General features: G+C 43.0%; 1 protein-coding gene across 4 annotated transcripts in view; it reads left to right on the forward strand.

Moving 5' to 3' along the window:
* PPP2R2B (protein phosphatase 2 regulatory subunit Bbeta) overlaps positions 1-15,260 on the forward strand; it is a 241,500-nt gene that overhangs the window by 217,208 nt on the left and 9,032 nt on the right. For all 4 annotated transcript variants that reach the window (XM_033139986.1, XM_033139988.1, XM_033139989.1 and 1 more), the window contains one exon: positions 3,761-3,925. In XM_033139986.1, coding sequence (XP_032995877.1) covers positions 3,761-3,925 — 165 coding nt within the window. The remainder of the gene's footprint in view (positions 1-3,760; positions 3,926-15,260) is intronic.

A 15,260-nucleotide genomic window follows, 5' to 3' on the forward strand; every position in this document is an offset into this window, starting at 1 on the left:
CACACAGGCACATTTTCTCAGTAATCCCTATAGGAGAAGGATGTTCCTAACCTCCCATTCGCCCCTGTTAGCAGCAGGAACTTAATTTGTTTTCTGTATGGGGCAAAGAATGCCTCTGTGCTTTCCCCTCCTCCTCCCCTTTATCCACACTAAGGCTTCACAAAGCCAACAGAATTGGCCCATGCTGGGTTTTTTGTAGTGTGAAATCTAAAACTGCTTGACATCAGTGGCCACCATCTCAGAGCAATGACTGAGGGAGCCAATCATCAAAAGATCATCTGCACTTATCAGGGCTTTTTCTCTGAATGGTAAGGCCAGCTGAGAAAAAAAAAATATACCAATAAATACCCTGAATCTTACAATTGTGTCCATCTGTGATTCCATCTTGGATCGAAATGTGAAGAATTGAAAAAAACCAACCCCGGCAGCAATTATTGGAAAGCTTTTCTAGCGTGATGCCTTGGCTATTTTTCTAAACTGTTTCATTTTGTCGTATGGGTTGGGGTTGCAGGGGGCAGGAATCATAACCCTTCCATCTTGAACCAAAGCAAACGGTTGTAATCTGAAAGTAAGCAGTTACTAGCTGCTAGCTTTCCTTGCACTAAAATCAATAAAGAAGCACAGGCTGAGTTTTAATTAGTGTGGATGCAAACATCCCCGTGAGACTAAAATAAACCCAAGACAGACAGGTTTCCTGTTATTTTGCTTGGAAATAATACGGTCTGAAAGCACCACATTGCATCCTGGATATATGCTGTCCTGTTTTTGTATGGGGTGCTGCTCTTTATTTATTTTTTTCTTGGAATCAGGGAATCCTCAAAACATTCCCAGCCACAATCTCAATTTTGCTCCAATTCTGTATTGAAAAGACATTTTATCTCCTCTGAAGATCAATTGTTGGTGAAGCTGGTGTCAGTGTACAGATTCTGCCCTGTGCTTCAGTGTGTTATGAATTGGTGATATAACTCTTGTTAGCCCTCATAGTCTTCCATTGCCCTCCTTTTTACATGTTTTCTGTGCATATGCGCTTCATTCTCCTAGGACTACAGGTTTATGCGGGTGTGAAAAGGGGAGGAATAGGTGGGAACCCAGAGAGGTTTCTGTGAAGTTATCAGGATAGGGCAAGGTCAGGAAATATCCTTCTCCCATACTGGAAAGGAAATTAAGGATACAGTGTTAAACACAGTGACTAGGGAGTTAAACCCCACTGGATACAGTGGGAATTCTTTTCTGAATAAACACACATAGCATTGCCCTGTAATCAACACAAGAAATTAGCCAAGTTTTGGTGGAGAATGAGTAGACTGTGAACAAAAGAATGCCTGGATAGTGGAGGGTTATCATGTGATGATAGCCAAGCAGATATAGCAGGAAATTAGCTGACCAGAGTGAGTAGGCAGAAAAAAGGTTGTGGAATGATAATCACCTGTTTAATGCAGTTCTAACAAAGGAACCTGGGCAGGCCATGTGATGAAACGTAGACTGTTTAAGCCGTCCCTGGGGTTCCTGGAATGAACTGTGCAAAAAAAAAAATCAGGTTAGTTATACCCTAGGGCATTATTAGTAGGTCTTCCTTCACAGATGATTCTCACTTCACCCTGTTCCAGTGTGGTCAGGACATGATTGCATAGGATAAAATTAATGCATATTCTAGGCAAGGGCTTACAGACCCTTCTTCACCAGCAGATATTTTTATTTAAGGGAGGGAGGGAAGATCAGGAGATGGGCTTCTAGAAAGGAAACCTTGTGTCCATTCCCTTGTAATCGAATGGTCTCCCATTCACTTTCACTCAATACTGGAGACTCACAACAGACGAGGAGTTGTTATAGTTCCATGTTCTAATCCACCTCCATTTCAACCACTGGTCTCTAGAAACACTTGCATGCCCTGACTCCCACCTCCTCAGTTCTTGACCTAGGCTCATGCATCATGGGCAACCAGAGAGGATCAATTTCTTGGCCTGTTAAGGAAAACCATATTTGAAAAGCAATTTTTGTTAAACTAATTGGATTTTAGCCTGATCAGAGGAATTCCTTCGTTCTGTGGAGCCAGTGGCCTCCTTCGCACATGACACTAAACCATAATTTATTAACTTTAACTGTGGTTTACATTAAACATAGTGCAGTGTTATGTGCAAACTAGACCAATGAAGCTACCACTTTGAGGAACAATTTTGTTAATGTATGCCAAACTAAAATATTTGGTAAGAGGAAAAGAAGGAAGGAGACACTTAACGATAGACAGCTTGCTATTTTGTTGAGTCATTAAGGTCATGAATGCCATAAAGTAGTTGCCCTATCCCTGTTAAAGCATGGTTACTGGTAAATTGTAAGGTTTTGGTGACTGAGCTGGGGTTCTTCGCCTCCTTGCAGTGGACATTTATAATTACCAAAATACAATCCCACTGAGGACAGCTTACATATGCCAGGGCAACTAGCAGAGAATGGAGAGTGTCTGCTCTGATATAAGCAACAAAGAAAATCCAGGAGACGAGGGAAAAATAGGAGCTAATAGCTTGTTTACGTGAGAGCAAGTGGCTGGTATTTATGTGACTTACCTCTGCCTTTTATTTCATCTGACTAGTCTGTTTATTTTCCTCAGATGATTGCCCATGGTGTTACAGATTGATTTTGCTTTCTGAAATAGAAAATCTATTGTTCGCCTACCATCAGCCAGGGGGCAACCTAGTTGACTAATGAGTTAGGATTCATTTTGAGTCAATCACCTAGCACATGGTAGATGGCAGATAAAGCAATGTGCTTTGAATGAGTGTTGTTTCTAGCACCACAGCATGTTACAGCATGAGGATGCATAAGAGACTCGATAATGTGCACAACATTCCAACTGAAAGGGACGGAGCTAGAGAAGGATTTGGTCTGGACCATCCTTTGCCAAGCTACCACCTTCCTGATGTTTTGGACTACAACTCGCATCAGCTCAGTCGGACCGGCAGGGAGTTGTAGTCCAAAGTGCGGCAGCTAAACCGCTGATGGGGGCAGTTGATTGACAACATGTAACACTGTTGTTAAAGCATCTGCACTACCAAGCCAAGTATAAGTTTCTGGTAATAATTTATAAAACCCTGAATAACGTGGATCCAGGGTACCTTAAGGGCCATCTGAATTCTTATATCACACCTGAGAACATCTGTTGAAGCGTTGATATTTGACCCCCAAGTTGGTGAGATTCATCTGATGTCAACACAAAACTTGAGTCTTTCATGTTACTTGCCTATTCCTATGAAAAACTCTTCCAGTGGATGATCTGAAAACTTTCCTATACCACCGGGCTTGTGCAGATAATCGTTCTCTTGCAGAAGCCTCTATGGTGTCAATTCTGTTTTTGCGTGTTTTCATTGCATTTATAATTGTTATATACCACTCCAATATTTTTGTGAAATTGCAGTATATACATATTTTGATAAACAAAATATAAACAAATAAATATACACAGTTTGCCCTCATTTACACATAACATTAAGCCAAGCTATAGCTTAGTGTACATGAGCTAACATGCAGGCTCCCAGACAGGTAGGCGATAACTTCTCTTATTATCCCCTTCTATCATAACATCTCAGGTATGTTACTCGGAAAGGTAGTAGTTGGCCCAGTTTCAGATTCACAGACGAGAAGTGAATTCCACCCAGGTCTCCCCAGTCCAGATATATGGCACTGTTTTGTCTCCTCCCCACTTCCTTGGGACATCATGTTAGGCCTCCTGCTCTGTGCTGTTTGTTCTGCCTTGATTCACTTCTGCCAGATATTGTAGATATAAAACCAGCAAACATGGAGGAGCTGACAGAAGTGATTACGGCTGCAGAGTTCCATCCGCACCACTGCAACACCTTTGTCTACAGCAGCAGCAAGGGGACAATAAGACTGTGCGACATGCGAGCGTCCGCCCTGTGTGACAGGCACTCCAAATGTGAGTATATTTTGGCCCACGGAAGGATGAATGAGAAAATAGGATTTGTACTTATTTTATATAAAAATATATATCTCGATGGCAGGTCTATTGGGGGGAAAAGAAGAAACCTTAGTTTTTTTCTTAGTAATCAGTTATCAAGCTTACTTCTGACGCAAAGTATTACCAGCTGGAAGTGAATAGAATATATCCTCTTCCTGCTGTGATTGCCAAAGTAAGTGCAGCATGCACAATAGTTTTTGCCTTGGTGCTGTTTATATCTCTGTACAACCGAACCTTACCCTCCAGCCAGAATGAGTAACACCCAGAGCTCACTTTAATTTCTGGTTCACTGGGTTCTCAGATATCTTAATGTCAAACTGAAAGCTCAAAGTACATGGGAAATCCCTGGGTGTGGAAGGCGGAGAGAATGGCTAAGCATTTTATGAATAGTTGCTTTAATGCATGGGGAACGGGACCCACACCATTGCTTTCTGTCCCACTGAACGAGAGATGTGCAATTGCTATAAGGCCCCGCCTGATTCCTTTTCCAGCCAGAATTGAAATAAATCTCTTGCAAAGATCCAGCTAATTGCTTTTTAAAAGGACAGGAGAGAGAGATTGGTTTTGAACTAAGTTATTCTGAACCTTAAAATTTAATCCAAAGCCCATTTTTCATTTCTTGCCATCTGGTGTGCTTCCAGTTTGGGAGTCAGCTTTTAATTATTAATGTGGTGGTTTTGCAAATCAGAAATGGTGGTATTAAATTGCAGGTCATACACTATTTTCTATAACAACTAAGATGAATGTAGCTACTAAAGCAGAGATGGAGAACCTCTGGCCTGGGTGGCAAGTGCAGCCCTGCAGGCAGCTCTGCCCAGCCATCAGGAGACACCCCACCTCCCAGGCCACTCCTTGCACTGGCCCTGCTCTGCATCCTCTTCAAGTACATCTGCCTGGGTGGAATGTGGCACTCAGCTGTGATAATGCCTCTTGCTTGCATGGGTGGAGTGTGTGTGCACAAAACCTCAGACATTTTCATGGCTGCAATGTAGCCTCCTAAGCAAAGGTCAAAGTCTCACACTTTGCTCCAACCACCCTGGCCTCAAGCCCTCCCCACCATTGGCATGTGACCGCTAGAATATTGCTCATGATGGAATGCAGCCCTCAGTCTAAGTAAAGGTTCCCCACTCCTGACCTAAAAGATCAAATCACATTCTCAAATTGGTACATTGAAAATAGGGGTTGACCGTATCCATGTAGAGTAATATGTGGTGATGTTGTTGTGTGACCGTTTCATAATTCCACCACTGCTAACAACCCACTGTTCATTCCCATGCTGCCCCAAAGATGCCAGATGCTTGTTGGGTAGTGTGTTGGACATGCTTTCACCACATTCTGAACTCACTCAGCTCACATTTTCACACATCAGTTTGGTTATATGCATCTCCCCCTTTAATAAGGGAAGGTAAAGGTAAAGGACCCCTGGACAGTCAAAGGCGACTATGGGGTGTGGCGCTCATCTTGGTTTAGGCTGAGGGAGCCACCGTTTGTCCACAGACAGCTTTCTAGGTCGTGCGGCCAGCATGATTAAACCACTTCTGGCGCAAAGGAACACTGATGAGTGCCAGAGCTCACAGAAATGCTGTTTACCTTCTTGCCACAGCAGTACCTATTTATTTATCTACCTGGACTAGTATGCTTTCGAACTGCTAGGTTGGCAAAAGCTGAGACAGCATTACGGGAGCTCACCCCATCACGTGGATTCAAACCTCCGACTTTCCGATCAGCAAGCCCAAGAGGTTCAGTGGTTTAGACCACAGGGCCACCTGCATCACTTAATAAGTGAAAACGACAATGCAGTTGAAGTGAAATATTCAAAGAAGTTGGCGAGTTGATGCTCTAAAGAGAGTAGAAAATGAAACCAGTAGTGGATTACAGTTAAGTGAATAACTGGATTAAGTTTTCAGTCTGAATAAGTGTGATGTAGATATTGAGTTATCCTTAACTATTTTTGTCTACGTTAAATTACATAGATGTTTTAATCCAGATTAAATCCTTATGTAAATAATTTCTCAAGGGGCTGAGTCATTTTAGCTAGATTTTTTTTTTTTTAAACAGAATTTATTAACATTTTCATAATATAACATAAACCCAACCCCACACCTACAAATAGAAAAACAACTACAAATACACATAAAGTCAGGATTCTTCTTCTTACTTGTAACCTTACAAAAAAAAAAAATTCTAGTTCTGAATCTTGACGTTTGACTTCCCCCGCCTTTTCACCTTCGGTTTTAATTCAATATACTATTTCCTTAACAACTTTTCTCTATAAAAACAATTTAACTTTACTTAAAAAAAGAAAACATACTTATCTCCAACTTTGCATTGTACCTTAAATCTTAACCAAATATTCTTATAACTAAACTTATTTCTTCTGTCCTTTATCATGCTGCTTTTAACTTAAAATTCAATATCTCCTTACTTATTTAAAATAAACTTATCATTAACCGACTTCACACTCCGACTTCGGATACCATGGCAGACCATTTAGATTATACATTTAGTTCTTCAACCCACTCCTCCTCTGTCCATTGTCTTTTCCTGTCTTTCTCCAGCGCCAAATCTCCCATTGTCTTGCTCCAAGTGTCCACAGGTCCAGGCTGCATCCACAGCAAACCCCGCATCGAGCCTCAAGGCGTTACTCATCTGCGTTCTGGGCTCCTCCGTTTCTTTTGCTTCTTCTTCTTGTAAAAATTCTAATTCCATGTCCCTCGCCCCCGAGCTGCCACCTCGGGGTCTGGATGTTGTAAGTTTTCCCATTTCCCGTTGCTTTTCCCGGTTTTGCCCAGCCATCTCAGACCATCTTTCAAACGCCTCTCCCAGCTCTTTGCCAAGGCATGATTCCATTGTATAAAACTTTTGAAAAGCCTCCTCTGTGGAAAGTAGATCTTTTTTATAAATGATTCCACTCAAGACTTGTAGTTTCCGATCAAGCAATTCCATCTGTAAAATAGTGAGCTTTTCCTCATCCTTTAAATATGAGTTCGATACCAGTGTGAGCGCGAAGTCCAACATTTTGAGAGAGAGGGTGAGTGTCAGATTTCAGTTCCTGTCTCTTCCTTTGTTTCAAATTTTTCCTACGACACTCCAAGTCGCCGCCATTTCTCCGAGGCAGGAGTATAAAGACCAAAACTTCAAACGGAGATATTTTTCCCCCAGTTAACCCCCAAAGGGAGGTCTCAACAGACTCAGTTTTCAAATTCCAAATACTTTCTAATGATTGTTGTGGCAGCAGTCACTTAAAGAGTTAATTTCTTTCAGCAGCCGAAGGGAGGGAGGCGGGCTGCCTTTCTTCTTCCCCCAGAGCATTCCAGGAATACAAAGAGTCAATCAATTACTCACAGCCTCCGGGTTCTTATCAGCTCCTTAATGACAGGTAGAACTTAGACGCTCATCACAGGCTTTGCCGCCGCAATTTCATCCCGGTTGGGGCTTCTCCCCTATGGCCCGGCTCCGTAGTCCCTTCACCCCCACTCCCCCTTTACAGGGGGTGCGGGGGAAGGGTTCGGAGCCACAACGGGCACAGCCGGGGAGCCCAGGGCACGGGACGCTCTTCCCGCACCCCAACCGGAGCCCTGCTATGCGGTTGCAGGGCTCCTGACCCCCGGGATGAACTGGGTGCTTCGCAGCCGAAGTGACCCACGACCACCCATAATGGCGTCGCAAGCGGAAGTCTTTAGCTAGATTATTTTGACTAAGGATTTATAAAGTAGAACAAGTTGTTCTTATACCTGAACCAAGAATCCATGGGGGATTTAATCTCAGCGAACCAGCCTAATTCAATTGAATCAGAATGCTTGTCTTGCATAAACAAACTATATCATGCTCATATAGGAGATTGGTAGTCTTTAGCTTCTGTTTTTGCAAACCATTGTTTGTCATTCCATCTGAATGCAGCAGACTATGGTTTGTGGAAACCATAGCTTCCCCTTAAACTGGCATCAAACCCTCATGCACAAAGGAAGGTGGGAGGGAGAGCACAATCAAGCGTGAGGCATGGCACCACCCATTTCTCTAATGACAAAGCCTGGTTTGTTGCTGCATCTGAACTTAAAGCAGGACTTCAGTGCAGAACAAGTTTTATTCCCTTTTCCTATGACCGATCTCCTTTGTCACATGATCTTACGTCCATTTCCTGAAGCGGAACAAGACCTCTCTGTCTCCTTGACTTTTGCACATGTTGATCCCATTATGCAAACTCTGATAAGGTTCACAATGGCTGCATGTTTTCCTGTTTAGATTGGCGTATTCTCCTAGCATGTGTTTTGTCATGTTTTGTTTATTTTCTTTTGTCCACAAAAAGTACAGATAAAATATGAGCATGTTCCTCTTGAGATAGTTTATATCTCAAAGGTGCTGTTTTCCTAGGAAAATAGCCATTTCTCCCATCCATGATGCTGTAGAAGCTTGCAGTTTTTCTTTTCTTTTCACTATTGAATCAATCCCTAACCCCTAATAACCAGGTTACAAAAATGACCTCTTCAGCTTTATCGCTTCCACTTAGTGGGAGATGTCACAGAAGCCCAATTAGATGGCTGTTCCAAGCGTATGATTATATCCTGATATCTATCACTAGACTTCATTGGATAGCCACAATTTTTTTTCACTCTTTCCTCCCAGTGTCTGATTATTGTACCACCTCTGATTCATAATATAAGCATCAAGAAGCAGGGTGGATTCATTTCCTTTCCTTTTTCAACACCAGAGACCTTGGCTTGGTTTGTTTCTTTGTTCTGCTGCTGCTGCAGTGTCCTTTAGAGCGCATACAAGCCAATTGTGAAAACAAGTTCAATTTGACCTCTCCCTTGACGTCTGATATTGATTTTTCCCTATCCTTCAGAAGCATTGGCCCTCACTCAATTGTGGTTCAGCAGACTTGCAAGTTGGAATTGAGGCAGTTCATCGGGGATCAAAACAAAAAACAAAACAAAAAAAGTGACTCTGGCCTTTATAGATGAATTTTCAAAAGGAAATATTTAATAACTGGTTGTGTTTAATCAAAATGCAGATTGTATTGAAGCACCTTCCAATTGTGTTTCTGTTACGTGTCACAGGTGGATATACCTGTAATGCATTGCTGTGGGTTGGCCTTAGAATATGCACCACGCAACTGGAAATATGTACCTCTTTCTATGCACAATCTACAGCAGTACTGAATGAATCTGCAGCTTTATGTCAAAGAAAGTACGTTCCTTACATTAATCTGCCACCCAGAAATTTTCCAAAGTATATATGGCAGTGTTGGCTGAACCACCACTCCACAATACTGTGGGTAACGCAGTAGCCTTAAAAAGTTATCAAGATAAATCAGCTGCGTGTGGCCTTGAAAGCAACTCCCTTGCTCAACCTTCCTTGTCCCATGCTGTTCTGGGAGTGCCTCCTAGAGAGAAGCCACTCTTTGCAGAACTGTTTCGTTCTTGGCAGGTGGCCATTGTAGAGGCAGCAGTGACATAAAAAGCATAGCTGGGTTTTCTGTACTGTGATATTCAAGCAGTATCAAGGTCACACCGCTGGGTAGGTGCATTGGAGCCAAGGATAATATTCCTGGAAAAGTTCCAACTCCCCCCGCTCCGTACACACCCAGTGGCGGAGTGTATATTGAATGAAATTTATTACGGTCCCAGACCAGACTCGGCAGAGTGTATAGTCCTGATTTTATTGAGCTCTTTTCCAGTGCCTTAGAAGGATAGGATTTCACATCCCACCACGCCTGTATTCTCAGCAACTGCAGAGTCTCACTTTTATTGCGGCTAAACGTTCTTGCTGCAGTGTGATTGGGTTTCAGTGTTCGTGTAATCTTCATTTCCTACAAACTATGAGCAATTAGGCAGGTGATATTCCATGATGGCTTGCACAACCAACAGCCCTTTTTTCAGCACTTAAATGGGAGGTGCTGGTTCTCCCAAATGACCATTCCCTTGTGAGTAGTACTGCCATATAGTGTGAGCTTTGTAGCAGCTCCATATACTTTCTGCAGCAGAGGCAAGGATCCCTTTTCAGCACGACAGCTGCCTTTCAGTGACCATAACATGCCAGTGGTGGGCAGAGCCAGAGGTAAAATTGTACAGCAGGCTACTTTCTAACCATGCAGAGGTTAGAGGTTTCTCCACCCACCCACCTTGCTCCATCCTCGATCTAGGCAAGGGAGAGGCATTATCACAAATCAAGGTCATGCTCTAGGTTACTGCAATAGCAGTAAGTGACTGTCAACATAACTACCATCAAGGCTTGCCCTTGACCCGCTGCTTTCCCCCAAGAAAACTTGATCTTCACCACTTAATTGGAGAACTTCAAACAGGTTTTCTCCAGGTTGACATTTGCTCAAAATTTATCTGATTTTCCCAGGGAGAGCAGCAAGGCAAGTCCAAAACCACTCAGACCCATGCCTAGAAATCATGGGATAAGCAGGAAACCGCTCAGACCCATGCTTTCTAGGTGTGGGATAAGCACAAATCTGGATGAGTTCTAACCCTAGAAATCTGTAGGATCGCCTAATTTCTTTTTATCTTCTGGTGGTCTGCTGTTGGCGTAAGAACAAAATGACTGAAACATTTCCTCTTGTTTCCAGCATGGAAAACTTGGAAACTTGCAAAGGTTGGATGTGGTTCTTCCTGTAGAAAACTCTTGAGCCTCTCATTATATTGGGAGCAATGAAATGTCACTGGAGGGGGAAGAACCCCCTTCTGCTTTCTGCCTCTCTAAAATGAAAAATCACAGTCTCCTTTTGCACTGCAGGAAAATTGCCAGGTTTTGTCCCATTATAGGGGAAATTGTCAGCCATACCACCAGATGGGAAGAGTGCCTAGGTCTGTAGTTTTACAGATGAAATGTCATTGTAGGAGAGAGATTAACCATATTTCTGTGAAATTCCCCAGCCCCCTGAGAACCTTGAAGGCCAGGATTTTTGTGCCTTTATCATTACGTCATAAACACAAAAGAAGGAAAAGATCCAAGTGGAGAATAAACAGGAAGCGAGTGCATAGCTGCTCCAAGCAGCTGGATTGTATGTTACAGGATCACACAGCCTTCTGTGGGACACCTTTGACAGACTCTGAAACAAATGGTTCATTGCTGGTGTGGGAGAGCTGTTTATTTGGAATCAAGCTACTCCTGCTGCTATAAGCAAGACTACAATTTTCTTCAGAATGGAAGCAGTGAACCAATCCCACCCCTTTCCAAAATAGGTCCTGCCTTTCAGTAGTGAACAATGGAATCTATGTAGTGCCCAGCAAGCTCACATTTCCCTAATCTCAAATTGCTATGTAGCCCCAAAAATCCTGAGGTATACCAGCTTGGGGAAGGGGCTTCTGTAAATCTTCAGGATTTAGTCATCAACTAAAAAATATATATATTCAGAATAATGGTGCATTGTGGAATCCTGCACTACTCAGCCACAAAGTTAAGGAAATGACATGTAATTACAGAACATGGAGAAACTATAGAAATTGTCCCACATGTCCCACATTAGTTGCTCTGAAAACCTCTTGGGACAAGTTCCCTAAGCACTTGAAGGCTAAAATGATGTTTCCATGCCCCCAACCCTCAAAAACAAAAAAACAAACCATGAATTGCCAGAAACTACAACTCCATTTAGCCTGCTAGATATTTAAGGGCAGCTGTCCTACAGTCAAGATTTGCAAATTACCATTTGTTCCTCTATCAACATGTTCATTCCCTGTGTCATTAAAAGTATAAATTTGCAGCCTTTGGCATTAGGGTGCTTGAGACTGATCTGGAACCAAGAGATCTATCCAACCCAGAAGATAATAGACTGGTTCTGGTTATCCTAATGCAAAGTGCACCCAACAAACAGAGAAGTGAAAAATTGAATTTCCATGAAATTTTGTTGGTAAGGGGAGAGCAGTTTCTACTGACCAGGTTCCAGAGGATACTAGTTGTCAGCATCGCCAAGGTTTCCCCAGCATCCCTTTCTCTGTTGTATGCTATTTTTCCTATTTGCAGGTTGAAATAACTTTTAGGTTGTTCATAATTTCATTTTAGAAGTTGGACTTTGTATATCATTCTGCAGGTTAGTCTTGCCACAGCCTAAGAATGATTGCCTTGTGGTTACGGGGGGCAGGGCAGGCTTTTTCACCAGTGGGCCTAGTACTATGGAATGCACTCCCTGCTGAAATATGAAAGGCCCCATCCGCATTGGCATTGCATGATTTTTTGAAGACACACCTGTTTACATTGGCATTCCTTGATACCTCGTCCTGAGTCTACTGCTTTTAAATACTCTCCTCCATCCAGTCAAGCAAGAAGCATTATCAGAGTTGAAGGGCAGATTCCAGCCAGGCAAAAACATTTAAGGAGAGTGCAAAGCAGCCTGGATGAGGGTTGTGCCTTGGGAAGGAGTATGGCTTGCGGAGAGTTCCAAGAGTCAGGTGCAGCAGCCGGGGGGGGGGGGGGTCACATTTGGGCCCTGGGCCTGAGGTTTCCCATCCCTACCGTTGAATGTTTTAAGGATGCAGACATGATGAGAAAAACATAGAAGACATTGACTACTTGTTGCCATGTTGGTACATACTAAAATAATAGTGTTGGGAATATTTAAGCGTATATATTACCAAATAGCAAGTTGTTCTGCAAAAATTACAGTGATTGTCCATCCAGTGCCTTCCTTCCTTCCTTCCTTCCCCAAAGCAGCCCCCTTGCAGTCTCAGTGGGGGGTTGAGGAGAAGGGTTGTCTCCTCTGCCCAGAGATCCCCTTCCAAGCTGGGATAGGCTCCATATATGATGATCTGAGGAATCTAAGGTTTCTCTGCACCAGTTGTCATGGTACCACCAAGTCTCCGGTTGGCAGAGGTTCTTTTGAGTAAAGGAGCACCATCTGGTCTTTGATAATAAGGCAGTTCACAAATTCCTGCATTTCAATTTTCACTTTGCAGTGGTAGTAATTGCAAACGATGAAGACAGAAACTGTGAGAAGGAAGGTCACTTATGCCTTGTCTTTTGATGAATAAACCACAAAGCAGGCATTGTTCTAAAGTGCCCTTCACCAAATATACTTTTGAGAGGGAGCTTACACAGAAGAGTTTGGACGCAGGCCCAATTCAAGGAAACCTAAAGTAAGCCCGGTTCTAAATCCTGCAGTCTGCACATATAATCCTCATCCTGGATTGCTGGGTAGCATGAAAAATGGCATTGTGGCAAGCGGGCTATGTAAATGTTTATGCCTTTTTACAACAAGGTTCACGATACTTAAATTAAAAGCAGTTTTACCCTGCACTTCAGCCAAAGAGGCTCCCAGAACAGTTTGCAGCCTTCAGGCTTAACACTAATAAGACACAACACAGAAGAAAAGAGAATGGGGAAGAAGAGGTGAAGGGGGGAAAGCAAACTTGGGCACCAGTTCTTCAAGATCTTCCTATAATGACCATTCAGGGAGAGGAGGAGCCGGAAGGAGCAGGGGTCTCATTAGAGCTAATGCGGTGGCTCTGCTCCCCTTCCCTTCCACTGCAGCAGCCTGGTTCAAATCGGCCAGTACAGTCCGAACCTTTGTTCCTGAATGGAATCTGTTCCAGAAGTCTGTTCCAAAAACCAAGGCGTGGCTTCCGATTGGCTGCAGGAGCTTCCTGCACTCAACCGGAAGCCACCTCAGACATTCGGCTTCCAAAAAATGTTGGCAAACCAGAACACCCACTTCCGGGTTTGCGGTGTTCGGGAGACAAAATGTTTGAGTCACAAGGAGTTCGAAAACAAAGGTACAACTGTTTATATAAATTGCACTGCTATTTACATGCACACCTGAATTTAAGAGCGATTTTGCTTCCACTATGTGCATATTTCTCTAAAAGAGATTTTACAGGATGGTACAAGATGTATAGAAACCAAGGGAGCATGACTGAAAGGTGAATGGCCTATTACCTTTTCTGACTTATACCCCTCCAGATATTGCTGGACTGCAGCTCCTTCCAGCCCCAGCCAGCATGACAAATGTTTGGGATGATGCAGTGGAGCAGCATCTGCAGGCCTGCAGGTTTTTCACTCCTGCAGATACTGGTTAGTGGGGCATTTAGATCAGGAAAATAAAAAGGGGCAAAACTGACCCCACCCCACCCTACCCTCAGATTCAGTGCCCCCCAATGGCTGCTTTAAAATAGAAATAAAAATATAAGGAGATCTGCAACATCACAAGTAGGCTGACCCTGAGTTTTTCACATGCTCTTAGGTTTTGTATAATTTGGTGGTGGTTGCAAATTTCTCTTTCCTCGACTGCAGCAAAAGTCAGCCCATCACCTCTGCTGTCACTTTAGCACCAGCAAACTTGACTCAAGCTTTACACATAACAGAACCCATAGAAATGATGCAGCTGTTAAAGATTCCTCCCAAATCCTGCCTCCTAGTGTGCCTGAGCCCATAATTATTACAGCTGTGACAAGCTCTTGTGGAAGTTAGGTGCCAGCTCAGATCTTGATCCCCCCCCCTTCTCTTGATGTTTTCATTTTATTTTTGAAAAACCCACAAGTCATCAGATTTCCTGCTGGCAGCTAAAGGAGCTCAAGCTGGAGACTGCTGTGAGCAGTGCCATTTCAGATTTGTAGAGAGATCATTTATCCTGGCACTTTGGGGTGTTTCCATCCCTCCTTTCTGCACACACCATATTCCAAAATTCAGGACTTCACAGCTCAGCATTCCGTTAGAGGGCAATGAAACTCACCAAATATTTGTGCTGAGAAAGGAAATCCTGCTCTGGTATGGTTTTCTTCCCCAGTTTTTCCTGCAGGAGGTCTGACTGCTAGTGTCAGACTTATTTTTTTTAATAAGTAAATAAAATTCTCATTGCCAGGATGTTAGGTGTCAAGTGGGTCATTACCCTTCGAAGGGTGAGAACACAGCATTGCAGCTGAATCCATGCAGTGCGAAAGAAATCCGACTGTCTCTAAGAAATTTCCTTAAGCTTCATCTTGTTTTCTGCCCTGGCCACAGAAATGTCCTTCCTTTGGTCAAATATACATGTAGTTCCTCCTCTTCCTTCTCTCCCCCCCCCCATATTTATTTTTTTCAAGCGTTTATAATACTGCTATGCATCAGAAAAGATTCCAAAGCAGTCAACAAAGAAAAGTGAACAAGAATAATAATCCAGCATATAAAATAAAAAGATACAATATTAAAATCCACTCACTCAGTAGCCACACAAATTCCACACTCACTAATTCACCCGTAGGCCAGACAGCCTGTACACATTCAGCCAAACCTAAAAAACCCCACAAACACAATTACCAGAATCAACAATCCCGTGTGGCCACCCTTAACACTACAAGTCAAAACAAAATTTAATCTTGAA

This window comes from Lacerta agilis, chromosome 2, assembly GCF_009819535.1.
Source record: "Lacerta agilis isolate rLacAgi1 chromosome 2, rLacAgi1.pri, whole genome shotgun sequence".
Taxonomy (NCBI): Eukaryota; Metazoa; Chordata; class Lepidosauria; order Squamata; family Lacertidae; genus Lacerta; species Lacerta agilis.